Below are 16977 nucleotides of genomic sequence, written 5' to 3' on the forward strand. Positions count from 1 at the left end.
CACTGTGAGTTCAAGACCATCCTGAGATTACACAGTGAATTACAAATCAGCCTGGGCTAGAGTGAGACCCTATCATGAAAAAAAAAAAAAAAGGAAAAAGAGTCCATACTGATGAGAAACCTTTTGAATGCAAATAACGTGGAAAGGCCTCCTAACATCAAAAAAATCCTTATTGCCGGGCGTGGTGGTGCACGCCTTTAATCCCAGCACTCAGGAGGCAGAAGTAGAAGGATTGCTGTGAATTTGATGTCAGCGTGAGATAGAGCAAGACCCTACCTTGAAAAAAAGAAGCAAAAAGGTGACAGGTGGCTGGAGAGATGGCTCAGTGGTTAAGGTGCTTGCCTGCAAAGCCTAACAGCCTGGGTTCAGTTCCCCAGCACCCACATAAAGCCTGACGCACAAGGGGGCACATGCATCTGCAGTTGGTTTGCAGTGGCTGAGGCCCTGGTGCGCCCATGTGCTATGTCTCTCACTCTCCTGCTTGCAAATAAGTAAATAAAATTTGTTCTTTAAAAAGTGGTAGCCATTTCTGGGCTGGAGAGATGGCTTAGCGGTTAAGCGCTTGCCTGTGAAGCCTAAGGACCCCAGTTCGAGGCTCAGTTCCCCAGGTCCCACGTTAGCCAGATGCACAAGGGGGCGCACGCATCTGGAGTTCGTTTGCAGAGGCTGGAAGCTCTGGCGCGCCCATATTCTCTCTCTCCCTCTATCTGTCTTTCTGTCTGTGTCTGTCGCTCTCAAATAAGTTAAAAAAAAATTAAAAAAAAAAAAAGTGGTAGCCATTTCTGTAAGTCTGCAGACTACCCCAGGCAAAGGCTCCCAGTCAAATGTGGAACAAAACTGCTCGGTGTCTAGGAAAAAAAAAAATACACAGTAGTTCAAGCATGTTTCATTGATCCAGCTTATCAGATTTGAGAGCACTTTAAAGTTTTTCAGCATAAGATTAATCAAAATATTGTTTCCAGTTTTCAAAATGTGTAAAATTGATGGTCAGTAAAACAAAGAGAGTCATGGTGTGAGCGTTACAAAATAAGGGAGGGGGTAGCCATGCATGCAGGAAGGGCCCTGGAGAAGGAAGCAGTGCCGAGGTGTGAAGTGTGGCCAAAGGGGTGTCCCTGGCTCACCTGGGAAATGACCAACAGGTTCTGGGGAAGGGAGCCCCACTTTCTGCCTGGGATGAGGCAATGGTCAGCTGAGGTTTGGGACTGCGCTTGAGGCTGCCCCAGTGATGTGGTCATCTCCTGGGGCAGAGATTTACCCTCTGGATGTGTAGGACCAAACCTTCCCCACCCCTGTCCTCAGTGATCAACAAATACAAACGCCGGAGATTCCAGAAAACCAAGAACCTCCTCACGGGAGAGACGGAAGCTGACCCGGAAATGATCAAGGTAAATGGGCGTGGGGCTGTCGCGGTTGAGCTGTAGGGGCTCCTGGTGCCACACACCTTCCTCTACCTCCAGGGTAGAATTCGGGGATCTGTCTACTGCAGGGAGATGATTCCAGACAAGGTCAGCCCAGCCAGCCTTTGAAGGTGGGTTCCTCCACCCGACTAATGTTCAGATTTGGACATTTGGCCCAAGTCACACAGGCAGCAAATGCTGGGGTTGGGTTGACACCCAAGCACTCAGTGGTTTTTGTTTTTTGGTTTTTTGTTTGATTTTGCTGTTTAATTTTTTTTTTTATTAACAACATCCATGATCATAAACAATGTCCCATGGTAATGCCCTGCCTCTCCCCACTTTCCCCTTTGAAACTCCATTCTCCATTATAACCCCTCCTCTCAACCAGTCTCTCTTGTTTTGATGTCATGATCTTTTCCTCCTATTATGATGGTCTTGTGCAGGTAGTGTCAGGCACTGGGAGGTCATGGATATCCAGGCCATTTTGTGTCTGGGGGCGCACGTTGTAAGGAGTCCTACCCTTCCTTTGTCTCTTACATTCTTTCTGCCACCTCTTCTGCAATGGACCCTGAGCCCTGTAAGGTGTGATAGAGATATTACAGTGCCGAGCACTCCTCTGTCACTTCTCAGCACCATGATGCCTTCTGAGTCATCCCAAGGTCACTGCCATCTGAAAAGAGAAGGTTCTCAACCAAAAGTGAGAGTAGCATTAATATATAGATGTGAACATTAAGAGAAGTGCCAAGCAGTCAGTCTTGAACAGATCTGTGACTCCTGGTGCGCTGGGCAAGGCAGAGCGGATCCCTGGAAGGCCAGGAGCCTTGCTGCCCTCGTCGTCCTGGGCGGGAGGGGTGGTCCCTGAGTGGGGCCCACCCTGAGTGACCAAGCATACACACGTGCTCTCTTGGGGCTCAGCTTTGTGTCGAGCGGCCTTTGCCCGCGCCTCCCTGGGCCTTGCTCCTCTGCTGTCTGGGTGAGGTGGCGGCAGCGACGTGGTGCTGGTGTGGGCGCTGCCAGCAGATGCTGCGCGGCAGATACTCTGCTGTCTCGGTGCTCACAGGGCCTTCTAGGCCATGAGCAGAGGCCACCTTGTGGGGCCCCTTGGCCTGAGGCCCACCGCCCTCCTCTTCTTACAGAGGGCCGAGGACTATGGACCTGTGGAGGTGATCTCCCACTGGCACCCCAACATCACCATCAACATCGTGGATGACCACACGCCGTGGGTGAAGGGCAGCGTGCCACCCCCTCTGGACCAGTGTAAGCCCTGCCGACAGCCCGGAGCTGTGTCTTTGTCTTCTGATCCTGTCCCCTGAGATCCCTCCTAGGTCTCCACTCTTGTGACCGGCCCCCCACCCCTCTTCGCCCTCTCCCATAGCCCTGCTCAGAATCAGGGTGCACACCTGTTCCAGAGTCGCATCAGTGCCTCGTTTCTAGATTTAAACATTGAGGTCACACAGCCACCTGGACCAGCTGTGCTGGACCTGAACCTCAATGGCCTTCACTCAGGACCACTGTTGTAGTTACTCGGGGTCCCCTCCTTTGAGGTCCAGGGGCCCTGCCTTTCCTCACAACACAGCCCAGAAGTCCTCAGCGCCCCCCCATCCTCCATTGCCTGTGAGGGGTCTTCAGGCCCGGCTGAGCGGTGCCTGCCTCGTGTGCCCGTAGATGTGAAGTTTGATGCGGTGAGTGGGGACTACTACCCCATCATTTACTTCAACGACTACTGGAACCTCCAGAAGGATTACTACCCCATCAACGAGAGCCTGGCCACCCTGCCGCTGCGCGTCTCCTTCTGCCCGCTCTCGCTCTGGCGCTGGCAGCTCTATGCTGCGCAGAGCACGAAGTCTCCCTGGAACTTCCTGGGCGATGAGCTGTATGAGCAGTCCGATGAGGAGCAGGACTCCGTGAAGGTGCCGGGGCCATGGGGCTACCACCCAGCTCTCTTCCAGTCTGCTACCCACAACAGACTGGAAATGGGCCCCCCCACTCCGCCCGCAGCCCTTGCCAACCCTGGGGCGGGGCTCCTAGCTTTCTCTCTGCTTGGCTTGGCGGGCCTGGGCCTGAACCTGCCTGGTGTTCTGGGTTCAGTTGTCTGCTGTCAGGATCTAAGGCCCTTTAGCATCTCTGTCTTTGTCTGTGTGATGCTCAGTCTGGGCTTGGCCTGCCTAAGGCTGGGGTTCCTATTGAGTCTCCTGTTCTCACTGCCACTGTCCCTTCACACCAAATGCCTATGTCTCTCCATCTCTGCACATTGCCTCCTCTCCAGAGCCCTTCTCTGGCCCGCCTTGCTCCTGCCCATACTCCCTCCCAGTCTGTGGAGGTGTCCCCAGATCCAGAGCTTCCCAGGGGCATGCGGGGCCAGCTCTCAGGTGTGCCATAGCAGAAGCATGGCAGTGCTGATGGGTCACCCCCTTCCCAGGTTGCCCTCCTGGAGACCAACCCCTACCTGTTGGCACTCACCATCATTGTGTCCATCGTCCACAGCGTCTTTGAGTTCCTGGCCTTCAAGAATGGTAGGCATGGGATCCGGGGCCTGGGACATGAGGGAGCGACAGGACTCCCTACCTAGGGTCTCTCAGCCCCATTTTCCACAGGCCTGTGAGTTGAGAGGGACGGTCACCCCACCCAACCCCGCTGAGGGAGGGACTGGTCCTGCCTTCCAGGCAAAGGCCAGTGCAATACCACCAGGAAGTGGGGTGGGGCGGGGAACTCCGAGGCCAAGAGCAGGGAAGCCCCGGCTGCTCCCAGCACCTTTCATGGTGAAGAGGCCCCTGAGAGCCCACTGGGAAGACAGCCTAGTCCCCACATAGCCCCTGGGTGCTTAATGACCGTCATGAGATGCACATTTCTAGAATGGCCTGTTACTACCCTTGACCTCGGGTAAGGATGCCAGGGCTCAGGGAGTTAGGCTGTAGGTCCAAGGTTGCACAGCCCTGAGGTGGCAGGCCCCGTTGTTAGTGTATCGCCGTGACGGAAGCTGCCGGCAGGGAGAACCTTGTGTGCAACCTGGGGGTCTCGCCCGCCACTCGTGGGCGCCTTACCGCTCCCGTCAGACACCGTCTCTTCAGTCGGGGGCTGGAGATGTAGCTCAGTGAGAGAGAGTCTAGTGTGTGAGACACCCTGGGCTTGAGCTCTAGCCCCGTACGAGCGGGCTGGAGAGGTGGCTTAGCAGTTAAGGTGCTTGCCTGTGAAGCCCAAGGACCCAGGTTCAGGTCCCCAGTACCCATGTTTGCAGTGGCTGAGGCCCTGATGCACCCATTGTCTCGCTCTCAAATACAAAGTTTTTTTTTAATTATAAAAACAAAGAGTTGCGCTGCATAGCTACAGAAGTTAGGCAGCAAGAGGTAGGCCACTCACCTCTGGCCATGAAGCAGGGCTGTGAGCCCTGCTGGGTAGCCTACCCTCCCGTCTTCCCCCTCCATGAAGGGATCCGTCCCCTCTCCCCCCCCCCCCAGCCCTGTGTTCAGACCCTCACACATTGTTCCTGAGTGGTGGGCGAGCCTGGTCACTGGGTGTTTAGGGACCAAGGATTGGGCAGGTGGGCCAGGGTCCGCGGCCCCGGCGCGCTTGAGTGCCACTGGGCCTTTGCGCCGCTCAGACCCGTGTACTGCCTCCTGCAGCTGTTAGCTGCACTCAGCCTGAGCAGGCACAGTTCTTCCCAGTTGTAGGGAGCGGGTGGAAGAGGAGGGAGGCCCCCAGGCCAGTACCCGGATCGCCCCTCTCAGGGCAGCAGGTGGCCGCACAGCGGCACCCACCTGGCTGGTCTGCCCGGGTTCTGGGGAGCAGCTTTCCGTGCTGCCCCTTAGCGTGGTCCCTGTCAGTGTCACCCCGGCCAGCTGCCAAGGGACCACACTTAAGTGCTTGGCTGCTTGTCTCTTGTGGCTGCTGCCTGCTGGGGGGTGGGGGGCGGTGAATGATGAGGGAAGAGCAGCCCGGGAAGCCCTCACCTCCCGCCCCGCCCTTGGCAGACATCCAGTTCTGGAACAGCCGGCAGTCCCTGGAGGGCTTGTCCGTGCGCTCCGTCCTCTTTGGCGTCTTCCAGTCCTTCGTGGTTCTCCTGTACATCCTGGACAACGAGACCAACTTCGTGGTGCAGGTCAGCGTCTTCATCGGGGTTCTCATTGACCTCTGGAAGATCACCAAGGTCATGGATGTCCGGGTGAGTCACCTGGCGCGTTACAGAACGGGGAGGGTCATCACCCTGCCGGACCCTGCTACCGGCCCTGGGGGTTTCCCGACGCCTGCCTGGCTCCTAGGACCAAGGGGATTTTCAGAGCAGGGGATTTTTCAGGTCATATGGAGGCCAGGGGAACTGGGAAGAGTGGGGAAGGGCAAGGGCTGGGCCTGGCATGGGGGGTGGCAGGAGCTGGCTGCAGCTGACCCTAGCTTCCTTCCCTGTCGGCAGCTGGACCGGGAGCACAGGGTGGCAGGACTCTTCCCCCGCCCCACCTTCAAAGACAAGTCCACATACGTTGAGTCCTCAACCAAAGTGTATGATGACGTGAGTGTCCCCGCAGCCCTGGAGGTGGTCTCCACGCACCACGCGCTCCCGACGGAGGGGCTGGCCATCACCTGCCAGGCATTGGCCATGCCTCTTGGCTCCTGCCTGTTCTGTCTACTTCCTGGCCAAGTGCAGAGTTCCCAGGGCCACCTGGAAATTCTCCTGGTGGGCCCAGCCTGCTGGTCCAGGTGTGGGTCGGTGAGGGTGGGCAGTGGGGCTTCCGGGTAGGGCCCACAAAGCCAGTCACGGCCTGCCCCCACCCCGACCCCACAGATGGCATTCCGGTACCTGTCCTGGACCCTCTTTCCACTGCTGGGCTGCTATGCCATCTACAGCCTCCTGTACCTGGAGCACAAGGGCTGGTACTCCTGGGTGCTGAGCATGCTGTACGGCTTCCTGCTGACCTTTGGTGAGTGCCACGGCCTGCGCCTGCCCTCCTGGGGCCCGGCCTCCCTCAGGGACATTGCCGGGGGGCTGGGGGGTCCTGAGAGGGGTTCCTGCCATATCCGTTCTCGTCCCTGTTCCTGGAGGAGCACCGTGTGTTGTAGGCCCCTAGAGAGCCAGCGCTCGGTGATGAGTGCGGTGAGCGAGGGGAAGGGCCCTGAGGTGGCGAGGGGGCCAGAGTGAGCTGGACTGGCAGAGGGACATGCGGTCCACCCGAGCTGAGGAGGCGTCCCTCGCGCCATAGGCTTCATCACCATGACGCCCCAGCTGTTCATCAACTACAAGCTCAAGTCCGTGGCGCACTTGCCGTGGCGCATGCTGACCTACAAGGCCCTCAACACCTTCATCGACGACCTATTCGCCTTTGTCATCAAGATGCCCGTCATGTACCGGATCGGCTGCCTGCGGGACGGTGAGGCTGGGCACGGGGAGCTGCCTGCGGGACGGTGAGGCTGGGCACGGGGAGCTGCCTGCGGGACGGTGAGGCTGGGCACGGGGAGCTGCCTGCGGGACGGTGAGGCTGGGCACGGGGAGCCGCAGGCAGCAGGCAGAGGAGCCCGCGCTGGGGGGCACGGTGCCCCAGGCTGGAGTCCATCCCTGTCTCTCATGCCATCCCCTTTCCCAGATGTGGTTTTCTTCATCTACCTCTACCAACGGTGGATCTACCGCGTTGATCCCACCCGTGTGAACGAGTTTGGCATGAGTGGGGAGGATGTGTCGGCGGCGGCACCTGTGGCTGAGGCGCCCACGGCTGCAGAGGTGCCCACGGCTGCAGAGGAGATGCCCATGGCAGTAGAGGCGCCCATGGCTGCAGAGGAGATGCCCACAGCAGTAGAGGCACCCACAGCTGCAGAGGAGATGCCCACGGCAATAGAGGCACCCATGGCTGCAGAGGAGATGCCCACGGCAGGAGAGGCGCCCACGGCTGCAGAGGAGATGCCCACGGCAGGAGAGGCGCCCACGGCTGCAGAGGAGATGCCCACAACTGCAGAGCATACACCCACGGCTGCAGAGGTGCCCACGGCTGCAGAGGTGCCCACAGCAGCAGAGGCCCTCACACCTGTGTCCAGCATACCTGTCACCGGAGAGGACACCTCCCCACCCCCCAATGTCAGCCCTGGGGAAAACACCACCAGCCAGCTCCAGGAAGCCCCTCCAAAGTCAGCAGAGGACAAGAAAAAGGATTAGCCACTCAAATCCTCGTTGCTCCCGGTGACTGCCAACCGCGTCCCTGGCCCCTCACCCCCTCCCTGTTGCCCTCTCCCTGGACAGATCGGGCCAGGGCGGCGGTAAGGCCCCCTTGGGCCTGGGCCCAATATGTGAGATGGGGGCTCGGCATGTGAGATGGGGCCAGGCAGGCCAGGGCTCAGTTGTGTGTGGAGGCATTGTCCATTTGTCTGTCTGTCCGTCTGTCCATCTGTCCATCCATCTGTCCGTCTATCCCTGTTTCCAGACATCTCACCCTACCAGCCCAACACCATCGGGATGTGTGGTGAAGCCAATGAGCGCTGCCAAGGGTGGGTCAGGCGGAGGAGGGGCTGGGGCTTCTCTGTGGGACACCTGCGGTCACCTATCATCTTGTTCCTGGTCCCTGACTGCCCCCACCCAGACCGCCGCCCTCGCACACAGTCTGGATTTAATAAATTCATATGGGTGTTTGACTTAAGCTCAACCACTGCCCCTCCTCTGCCTGCCTTCTCTGGGACACTCGGTGGGCAGGTGGCTAAGAGGACAGGGTGGAAAACATACAGAATGGGGTAATGACCCTCCAGAGAGGGGCGCCGACAGGCCAGGACCCTGCCTCACCTGTCTCGCCTCTCCTCCTGCCACTCGGGGGGGTTCCTGAAACCATTGCTTTGTAGCCCCCCATGACGCTGCTGGCAGAAAGCCTTGGTTATGCCCTGCTACCCACAGGCCACCACCCTTGCCTGCTCCTAGAGGAGGTGGCAGACCTCTGTGCCCCCCTCCTGGAGGCCAGGACCCTAAATTCCCAGAGGGCACACTGTTGAGGAAGCCCAGGCCCAAGGACCACTAGATTCCTTCAGGCTGCCGTCTCCCGGGCCGGGCACAGGATTGAGGTCCCGGGAACAGCTGCGTCGGTGTCCATGTGCACAGAGCCCCACAAGTGAGGTGCCACTGTGAGACTGCACGCCATCCCTCAAAACCACTGTGGCTCTGCTATACTCTGCCCCCTCTACATTGTTCCCTAGTGCCCTTGGGGACACCCTAGGCACACCAGCACAGCTTCTCCACTGGGCCACACCCGGCCCACTCGTGGACCCACCTCCTCCACAGCCCCATCCAACCCATTCAGCAAGGCCCATCAGCTGCATCCCACCATCACCTGGAGATCTTACTTTGGGGTTCCATCCCGCCTCACCCCTCATCCATCCCGTGGCCGGAGGGAACGTCACACACCTGACTGCCCATCCACTGCTCTAAGCTGAGTGTGGTTCTCCATGTGCTTGGGAGCATAGATTCCTGGCTGCTGAGACCTTGGGGGCTTGTGGACCCTCACAGCTTTCTGGCCTGTATGTGCAACAGCCTCGCTTCCAGGCTGTAAGACGTGCTTTCCTCTACCTGGAACACAGACCAAGTAAACAGCTACGCTGGTGCCCTGCTGTCCCCACATTGCCCTCTAGCACACCTTCCCTCAAGCCTTCTGCGGGTAGTCACAGTATGGGGACAGGTGGCGCTTCTAGAGCGGACGAGACCTGTGAAGACATGGCCAGGGCTATGGTAGTGACCACATGTCCTGGCATCTGCATGGAACCACTCACTGTCACAGACCTACGGACACATGAGGAGGGTGGGCCATGGAGCCTTTATTTATTTATTGTTGTTTTTCAAGGTACGGTCTCACTCTAGCCCACGCTGACCTGGAATCCACTATGTAGTCTCAGGGTGGCCTCGAACTCTTGGCGATCCTCCTACCCCTCCCTCCCGAGCGCTGGGATTACAGGCGTGCGCCATCACTCCCCGGCTTTCATGGAGCCTTTAATTGAGGCATAGGTGGAAGGAACTGTTACGTCCATTCAAGCGCTCCCCAAGTCTTCCACGGGCATGGGCTGCGCTGTATACACAACACAAACCAAGGCAGTCTTAGCTCTGCCCTCACGTGGCTCACAGTTCAACAGAAATCCTGGGTACCTCTGGGCATAGTGGCACATGCCTGTCATCTACTTGGGAAGTGGAAGCAAGAGGATCGGGAGTCCAAAGTCACTCTGGGCTACAAGGCTAGACTTGTCTAAAAAAAATAAGAAGCAGCCGGGCGTGGTGGCGCACGTCTCTAATACCAGCGCTTGGGAGGCAGAGGTAGGGAGATCGCAGTGAGTTCGAAGATCCCCTGAGGCTACATCGTGAATTCCAGGTCAGCCTGAGGTAGAGTGAGACTCTGCCTTGGGTGGAAAAACAACAACAAAAAAAAAAACAATTGTGGGGGTGGGGAAGGAATTATCACGGTTTATTGCCTGTAAGTATGGAAACAGAAAAAAAAAAAAAAAAACAACTAATTGGTGACACATCTCTGAACCTCATTTTCCCCTATGTAGAGGGGATAAGGTGGTCATAGTGGACTCTTGTATTTAGCTCTCCCACATGCCAGATACTGTGTTGCGTTTCCTTGTGTGAACGTTAACTTTAAGGAACATTACACGGCGTAGCACTGCCAGGCACGGTTCTCAAAGCAGAGGACAAGGAATAGCGGGGCGTGGTGATTAATCCCGGCGCTCAGGAGGCAAAGGTGGGAGGATCGTTGTGAGTTCGAGGCCATCCTGAGACTACATAGTGAATGCCAGGTCAGAGAAAGAAAAGAATGGGCGCGCCAGGGCTTCCAGCCGTTGCAAACAAACTCCAGACACATGTACCACCTTGTGCATCTGGCTTAATGTGGGTCCTGGGGAATCGAACCTGAGTCTTTTGGCTTTGCTGCAAAGCACCTTAACAGCAAAGCAAAGCATTTCTCCAGCCTTTTCTATGGGGGGATGGGGTTCAAAGCTGGGTCTCTTGCAATATTGTAGCCCAGGCTGACCTGGAATTCCCTATGTAGTCTCAGGCTGGCCTCAAACTCACAGTGATCTCCTACCTCTGCATCCCAAGGGCACCATGCCTGGCACCAGTTAACTGTTTGAAATAGAAAGAGGGCTGAAGAGATGGCTCAGCAGTTCAGGCTCTTGCCCGCAATGCATAATGACCTGGGTTCAATTCCCTAGTACTCACTAGTACAATGGTGCATACATCTGAAGTTTGCAATGGCTAGAGGCCCTGGTGTACCCTTCTCTCTCTCTACCTCTTTGTTACTCTCAAATAAATAAATACAAATTAAAATTAAAAATTTTAGTTAAGCCAGGCATGGTGGTGCACACCTTTAATCCCAGCACTCTGGAGGCTGATGTAAGAGGACTGCTGTTACTTGGAGGCCACCCTGAGACTACATAGTAAATTCCAGGTCAGCCTGGGCTAGATCGAGACCCTACTTAAAAAAAAAAAATTAAAAGGGGCCGGGCGTGGTAGCACACACCTTTCATCTCAGAATTTGGGAGACAGAGTTAGGAGAATTGATTGCTGTGAGTTCGAATTCCAGGTCAGCCTGGGCTACAGCCAGACCCTATCTTGGAAAAAAAAATGAGAAAATAATTTTAAAGGGGTATGGGGCTGGAGAGATGGCTCAGGAGTTCAGGCACTTGCCTGCAAAGCCCAGTGACTTAGGTGTGATTCCTCAACTACAGAAAAGCAGACGCACAAAATGGCACAGGTGTCAAGTCTTAGTTTGCAGTAGTTGTAGGCTCTGGTGCGCCCATGCTCTCTTTGTCCCTCTCTCTGTCCTCTCAAATAAATAAATACAATATTTTAAAATAGTTTTTATTAGCCAGGCATGGTGGTACATGCCTTTAATCCCAGCGCTTGGGAGGCCACCCTGAGACTACATAGTGAATTCCAGGTCAGCCTGGGCTACAGTGAGACCCTACCTCATAAAACCGGGGGGAAAAAATGTTTTTATTTATTTACTTGGGAGAAAACACCAGCATGCCAGGGCCTCTGCAAATGAACTCCAGATGCATGCGCCACTTTGACCCTCAGCTTTACATGGGTACTGGGGCACTGAACATGGGCTGGTAGGCTTTGCAAGCAAGTGCCTGAGTTTTTTTTTTTTTCTTTTTGAGACAAGGTCTCACTTCTAGAACATAGCTGACATAGACCTTACTCTAGTCTCAGGCTGGCTTTGAACTTACAGCGGTCCTCCTACCTCAACTTCCTGAGTGCTGGAATAAAAGGCATGAGCCACCACACCAAGCTTCCAGTTCCAGGACCCCATAACCCAGTGGCACCTGCATCTGGAGTTAATTTTTTTTTTTTAATATTTAGAGTATGGGTGTGCCAGAGACCCTTTCTCCAGTAAATGAACTCCAGACCCATGTACCACATTCATCTGGCTTTGCATGGGTACTGAGGAATTGAACCCAGGCAAGAAGTCTTTGCAAACAAGCATCTTCAACCACTGAGCCATCTACCCAGCCCTCCAGCTGTATTTTAAAAAATTTTTATGAGAGAAGGCAGGGGAGAGAGAATTGGTACACCAGGGCCTCTAGCCACTACAGTTGAACTTCAGAGGCGTGTCCTGCCTTGTGAGGATGCATCACCTTGTGTGTTTGGCTTATATGGGCTCTGAGGGGTCAAACCTGGATCCTTAGGCTTTGCAGGCAAACATATTTTTATGTATTTACTTATTTGCCAGCAGAGAGAGAGAGAGAATGGGCACGCCAGGGCCTCCAGCCTCTGCAAACGAACTCCAGATGCATGTGCCACTTTGTGCGTCTGGCTCCATGTGTGTCCTGGGGAACTGAACCTGGGTTGTTAGGTTTTGCAGGCAAGCGCCTTAACTGCTGAGCCATCTCTCCAGCCCTCCAGCTACTTTTTTTTATTTTTTAGGGTACTATCTCGCTCTAGCCCAGATTGACCTGGAATTCACTATGTAGTCTCAGGGTGGCCTGGAACTCACAGTGGTCCTCCTGCATCAGCTTCCAGAGTGCTGGGATTAAAGGTGTGCACACCACCACAGCTCAACAGCCAAAGTGTGTGTCATGCCAGCACAAGTACCTAAATTTGGATATCCATGACCCGAGTAAAAGCTGGACACTGTAGCATAAGTCCAGGACACCTGTGACAAGGAGGGAGGAGAAGCTGGGCGTGGTGACGCACACCTTTAATCCCAGCACTGGGGAGGCAGAGGTAGGAAGATCGCTGTGAGTTCAAGGACACCGTGAAACTACACAGGGAATTCCAGGTCAGCCTGGGCCAGAGTGAGACCCTCCCTGGGGAAAGAGAAAAAAAAAAAAAAAAGGTGGTGGAGACACAAGACTCTCTTGGAAGCGTGTAGGCCAACTAGCCTGGTGGAAACAGTGGAGAGCAATAAGAGATCATGCCTCAAACACGCTGGAAGTCAAATACCCAAAGTTGTCCTCTGCCCTCCATACACGTGCCATGACATGCGTGTGCCCGTATTCACACACAAAATAGTTCAGGTCCAGGGCTGGAGGGATGGCTTAGTGGTTAAGGCATTTGCCTGCAAAGCCAAAGGACCCAGGTTCAATTCCCCATGACTCCCATTAGCCAGATGCACAAGGAGGTACACACATCTGGAGTTCGTTTGCAGTGGCTGGAGGCCCTGGTGTGCCCATTGTCTCTCTCTCTTTCTCTGTCAAATAAATAAATAAAATTAGGGCTGGAGAGATGGCTTAGCGGTTAAGCACTTGCCTGTGAAGCCCAAGAACCCCCGTTTGAGGCTCAATTCCCTAGGACCCACATAAGCCAGATGCACAACGTGGCACATGCATCTGGAGTTTGTTTACAGTGGCTGGAATCCCTGGCGTGCCCATTCACTATCTATCTGCCTTTCTTTCTCTTATCTGTTGCTCTCAAATAAATAAATAAAAATAAACAACAACAACAACAAAAATAGTTCAGGTCTAAATCCAAAGGTGGTGACTGACATCTGGAATCCCAGCACTCAGGACTGAGGTAGGAAGGTTGCCATGAGTTTAAGGCCAGACTAGGCTACAGAACATTTTCCAGGGAAGCCTGGGTTAAAGGGAAACCCTACCTTGAAAAAGCAACATCAACAACAACAAAACCCTATAGACCTGGTGGCACGTGCCTTTAATCCCAGCACTCAGGAGGCAGAGGTAAGGAGGATCACCAAGAGTTCGAGGTCATCCTGAGACTACATAGTGAATTCCAGGTCAGCCTGGGCTAGAGGGAGACTCTTAACACGAAAAATCAGAACCCAAAGCAATGATAATAAAAGCCCTAACAGAGCAGGCTGCTGGCTCCACAGCAGTAGTTGTCTCTGTGTCAGTTTGATCGGCCTCCTGGAGCAGCCCAGGCTGTCGCCTCCAGTTCGGTACCAGCCGCGGCAGACGGCAGGCACTCAGCAACCGTGGTGCACGGCTCAGTGCACCCACATGGTCCCAGAAGGGGGAGGTTCAGATGTCCCAGGAGCTGCTACGGAGAGGTCAAGCCACCCTGGCTGTGGTCTGGGAGGGCCTCTGGTCTGAATTAGAGCCCAAGGGTCACTCCCACATCCTCACACCCATAGGTGGCTTAGGAATGCGATGTCATCACATGGCCACCTGACCTCCAGCCCCAGGCTCCTCTGCTAAAATCCTACTTTCTCTCTTTCGCTTTCTTTCTTTTTTAAATTTTTTTCTTTCTTTCTTTTTTTCTTTTTGGTTTTTCAAGGTAGGGTCTCACTGTAGCTCAGGCTGACCTGGAATTCACTATGTAGTCTCAGGGTGGCTTTAAACTCATGGCGATCCTCCTACTGCTGCCTACTGAGTGGTGGGATTAAAGGCGTGCACCATCAGGCCTGGCTTTTTTTTTTTTTTTTAATTTAGTTTTTGGTTTTCCAATATAGAATCTCATTCTAGCTCAGGCTGACCTGGAATTCACTGTCATCTCAGTGTGGCCTCGAACTCACGGCAATCCTCCTACCTCTGCCTCCCGTGTGCTGGGATTAAAGACGTGTGCTACCACGCCCGGCTTCCTTTCTTCCTTTCTTTCCTTCTTCTTCTTCTTTTTTTTTTTTTGGAGGTAAGGTCTCACTCTAACCCAGGCTGAACTGGAATGCACTATGTACACTCAGGCTGGTCTCAAACTTATGGTGATCCTTCCTCTACCTCCCAAGTGCTGGCATTAAGGACGTGTGCCACCACGCCCGGTTTATAATCCTACTTTTAGCACCTGCTTCTGGGGCTGTTGTGTGGCACATGTGAGATCCCTAGGTAAGCCCTTTGCTCCTGGGCTGGGCTCATTGCTCTGCAGGAGCAATGCTATCATTCCTAGACTAAGCTACCATGCTGGACTAGTTGTAGGTATTTTGGAACAAAACAAACCAAAAAACCCACCCACTCATTCAAAAATATATTGAAAAGAGGTGAGTGTGTTGGTGTACATCTTTAGTCCCAGCACTTGGGAGGTTGAGGTAGGAGGATCACAAGGAATTCAAAGCCAGCCAGGGGCTACAGAATGAGTTCCAGGTCAGCCTGGGATAGAGTGAAAAAAAAAAAAAAAGACATTATCGATATATAAGGATTAAAACAAATCTACAGCCAGCCATGGTGGCACACACTTTTAGTTCCAGAACTTGGGAGGCAGAGTTAGCAGGATCACTATATGAGTTTGAGGCCAGCCTGAGACTACATAGTGAATTCTAGCTCAACCTGAGCTGGAGTGAGTCCCTACCTTAAAAAATAAAAAAACAAAAAAAACCCTAGGGGCTGAAGACATGGCTCATCAGTAAAAGGTGCTTGTCTGCAAAGCTTAATGACCTGAGTTCGATTCTCCAGTACCCACACAAAGCCAAATGCACAAAGTGGCACATGCATCTGAAGTTTGTTTGCAGCAGCTGGAGGCCCTGGTATGCCCATTCTCCCTGTCTCTCTTTTATCTCTTTCTGCTTGAAAATAAAAACATTTTCTTTTAACAATCTACACTGTGGGCTGGAGAGATGGCTTAAAGGTTAAGGCACATGCCTACAGAGCCATTTGTTTGCAGTGGCTAGAGGCCCTGGCCCCATTCTCTCTCTCTCTCTCCCCCCCCGCCCCCACCTGTCTCTAATAAATAAATAAATCTTTTAAACATATTTTATTAAAAAAAAAAAAGAGGGCTGGAGAGATGGCTTAGCGGTTAAGCGCTTGCCTGTGAAGCCTAAGGACCCTGGTTCAAGGCTAGATTCCCCAGGACCCACGTTAGCCAGATGCACAAGGGAGCGCACACATCTGGAGTTCGTTTGCAGTGGCTGGAGGCCCCGGCGCGCCCATTCCCTCTCTCCCTCTCTCTATCTGCCTCTTTCTCTCTCTGTCGCTCTCAAATAAATAAAAATAACAACAAACAAAATTAAAAAAAAATAATTCCCCCCCCCCCCGCAAATAAAATCCAACCCTGGCGGTCCACGCCTTTAATCCCAGCACTTGGGAGGCAGATGTAGGAGGATCACCGTAAGTTCGAGGCCATCCTGACACTATATAGTGAATTCCAGGTCAGCCTTAGAGTGAGACCCTACCTCAAAAACAAACAAACAAACAACATATATATATATATATATTCATTCATTTATTTATTTATTTATTTGAGAGGAGGGGGGGAAGAGGCAGATAGAGAATGGGCATAGCAGGGCCTCCAGCAGCTGCAAATGGCTGCGTCACCTTTTGCATCTCGCTTTAGTGGGTCCTGCGGAATCGAACCTGGGTCCTTTCGGTTTGCAGGCTGGTGCCTTAACGGCTAAGCCATCTCCCCAAACCCCCGAAAAACATTATTTCTCATCAAGTGCAGCAGCAGGGTACCTTGCCTGAGGTTTCCTTCCTATCCAGTAAAGTTAAGCCGGCAGGTTCAAGTCAGCAAGGGCGAGCCCGGTTTCCCAGCCTACTCAAAGGGTGGGGTGCCAAGCCTCAAATGGTCTCAAATGCCAGAGCCATGGGGCAGCCACGCGTGCCCGGGGGTGGGGTGGGGGGACCTCCCCAGCGCCCAGCCTTCTCTTCCCGGCCGGCCCCGCCCCCGCCGTCACGTGACCCGCGGGGGGTTTCCCGGTCCCCTCAGGCGTGACGTCACGGAGGCGCGCTGGCCAATGGACGCGGAGGCCCGCTGCGCCGGGGAATTCCGCCGCCCCGCCCCCGCCCTCCCGCCCCAGCCCAGCCCGGCCCGGCCCGGCCCGGCTCGGCGCCCCCCAACAACCCCGGGGCGCTGCGCGTCCAGCCCGGGCGGCCTTCACCCGCGGCCCTCCCCCGCGACGAAAAAAAGCCCGTGCTCCTCTCTCGTCTCCCGGGCCGCGATCGTCCTTCCAGCGCCGGCTGCGCGGCCCGCCCCCCTCCGGAGTGAGCGAGCCGGCCTTCGCGCCGTCCGTCCCCGCTGGCCGGGCCATGCCGAGTCGCCGCGTCGCCAGAGCGTCCGCCGCGCCCGAGCTGGGGGCCTTGGGTAAGCGGAGCCGGGGAGGACGGGAGCGGCGTGCGGGGCCGGGTCGGGGTTTTGAGGGGAACTCTCGGGGGGGGGGGTCCCAGGGTCATTTCGGGCTGTCCACGCGTGTGTGGCGGTGTCGCGCGCGGGAGCGGGGAGCGGTGGCGCGGAGACACGGTCTCCCCTCCC

General features: G+C 54.9%; 2 protein-coding genes across 3 annotated transcripts in view; both read left to right on the plus strand.

Annotated features, from left to right (window-relative positions):
• The window catches only part of Clptm1 (CLPTM1 regulator of GABA type A receptor forward trafficking), a 33911-nt gene extending 25897 nt beyond the window's left edge, over positions 1-8014 (plus strand). The window contains exons 6-15 of one of the 2 annotated variants that reach the window (XM_045133242.1): positions 1300-1385; positions 2534-2654; positions 3063-3307; positions 3817-3910; positions 5366-5556; positions 5803-5898; positions 6172-6307; positions 6587-6754; positions 6968-7119; positions 7357-8014. In XM_045133242.1, coding sequence (XP_044989177.1) covers positions 1300-1385; positions 2534-2654; positions 3063-3307; positions 3817-3910; positions 5366-5556; positions 5803-5898; positions 6172-6307; positions 6587-6754; positions 6968-7119; positions 7357-7530 — 1463 coding nt within the window. In that variant the 3' untranslated portion in view covers positions 7531-8014. Of the gene's footprint in view, positions 1-1299; positions 1386-2533; positions 2655-3062; positions 3308-3816; positions 3911-5365; positions 5557-5802; positions 5899-6171; positions 6308-6586; positions 6755-6967 lie in introns of both variants that reach the window. The other variant, XM_045133241.1, reaches the window with a different exon arrangement.
• Positions 8015-16311: 8297 nt separating this feature from the next.
• Relb (RELB proto-oncogene, NF-kB subunit) overlaps positions 16312-16977 on the plus strand; it is a 35658-nt gene continuing 34992 nt past the window's right edge. Inside the window, exons 1-2 of the mRNA XM_045134194.1 lie at positions 16312-16336; positions 16435-16809. Of these exons, the coding sequence (XP_044990129.1) occupies positions 16312-16336; positions 16435-16809 (400 nt within the window). The remainder of the gene's footprint in view (positions 16337-16434; positions 16810-16977) is intronic.

This window comes from Jaculus jaculus, chromosome 14, assembly GCF_020740685.1.
Source record: "Jaculus jaculus isolate mJacJac1 chromosome 14, mJacJac1.mat.Y.cur, whole genome shotgun sequence".
NCBI lineage: Eukaryota > Metazoa > Chordata > Mammalia > Rodentia > Dipodidae > Jaculus > Jaculus jaculus.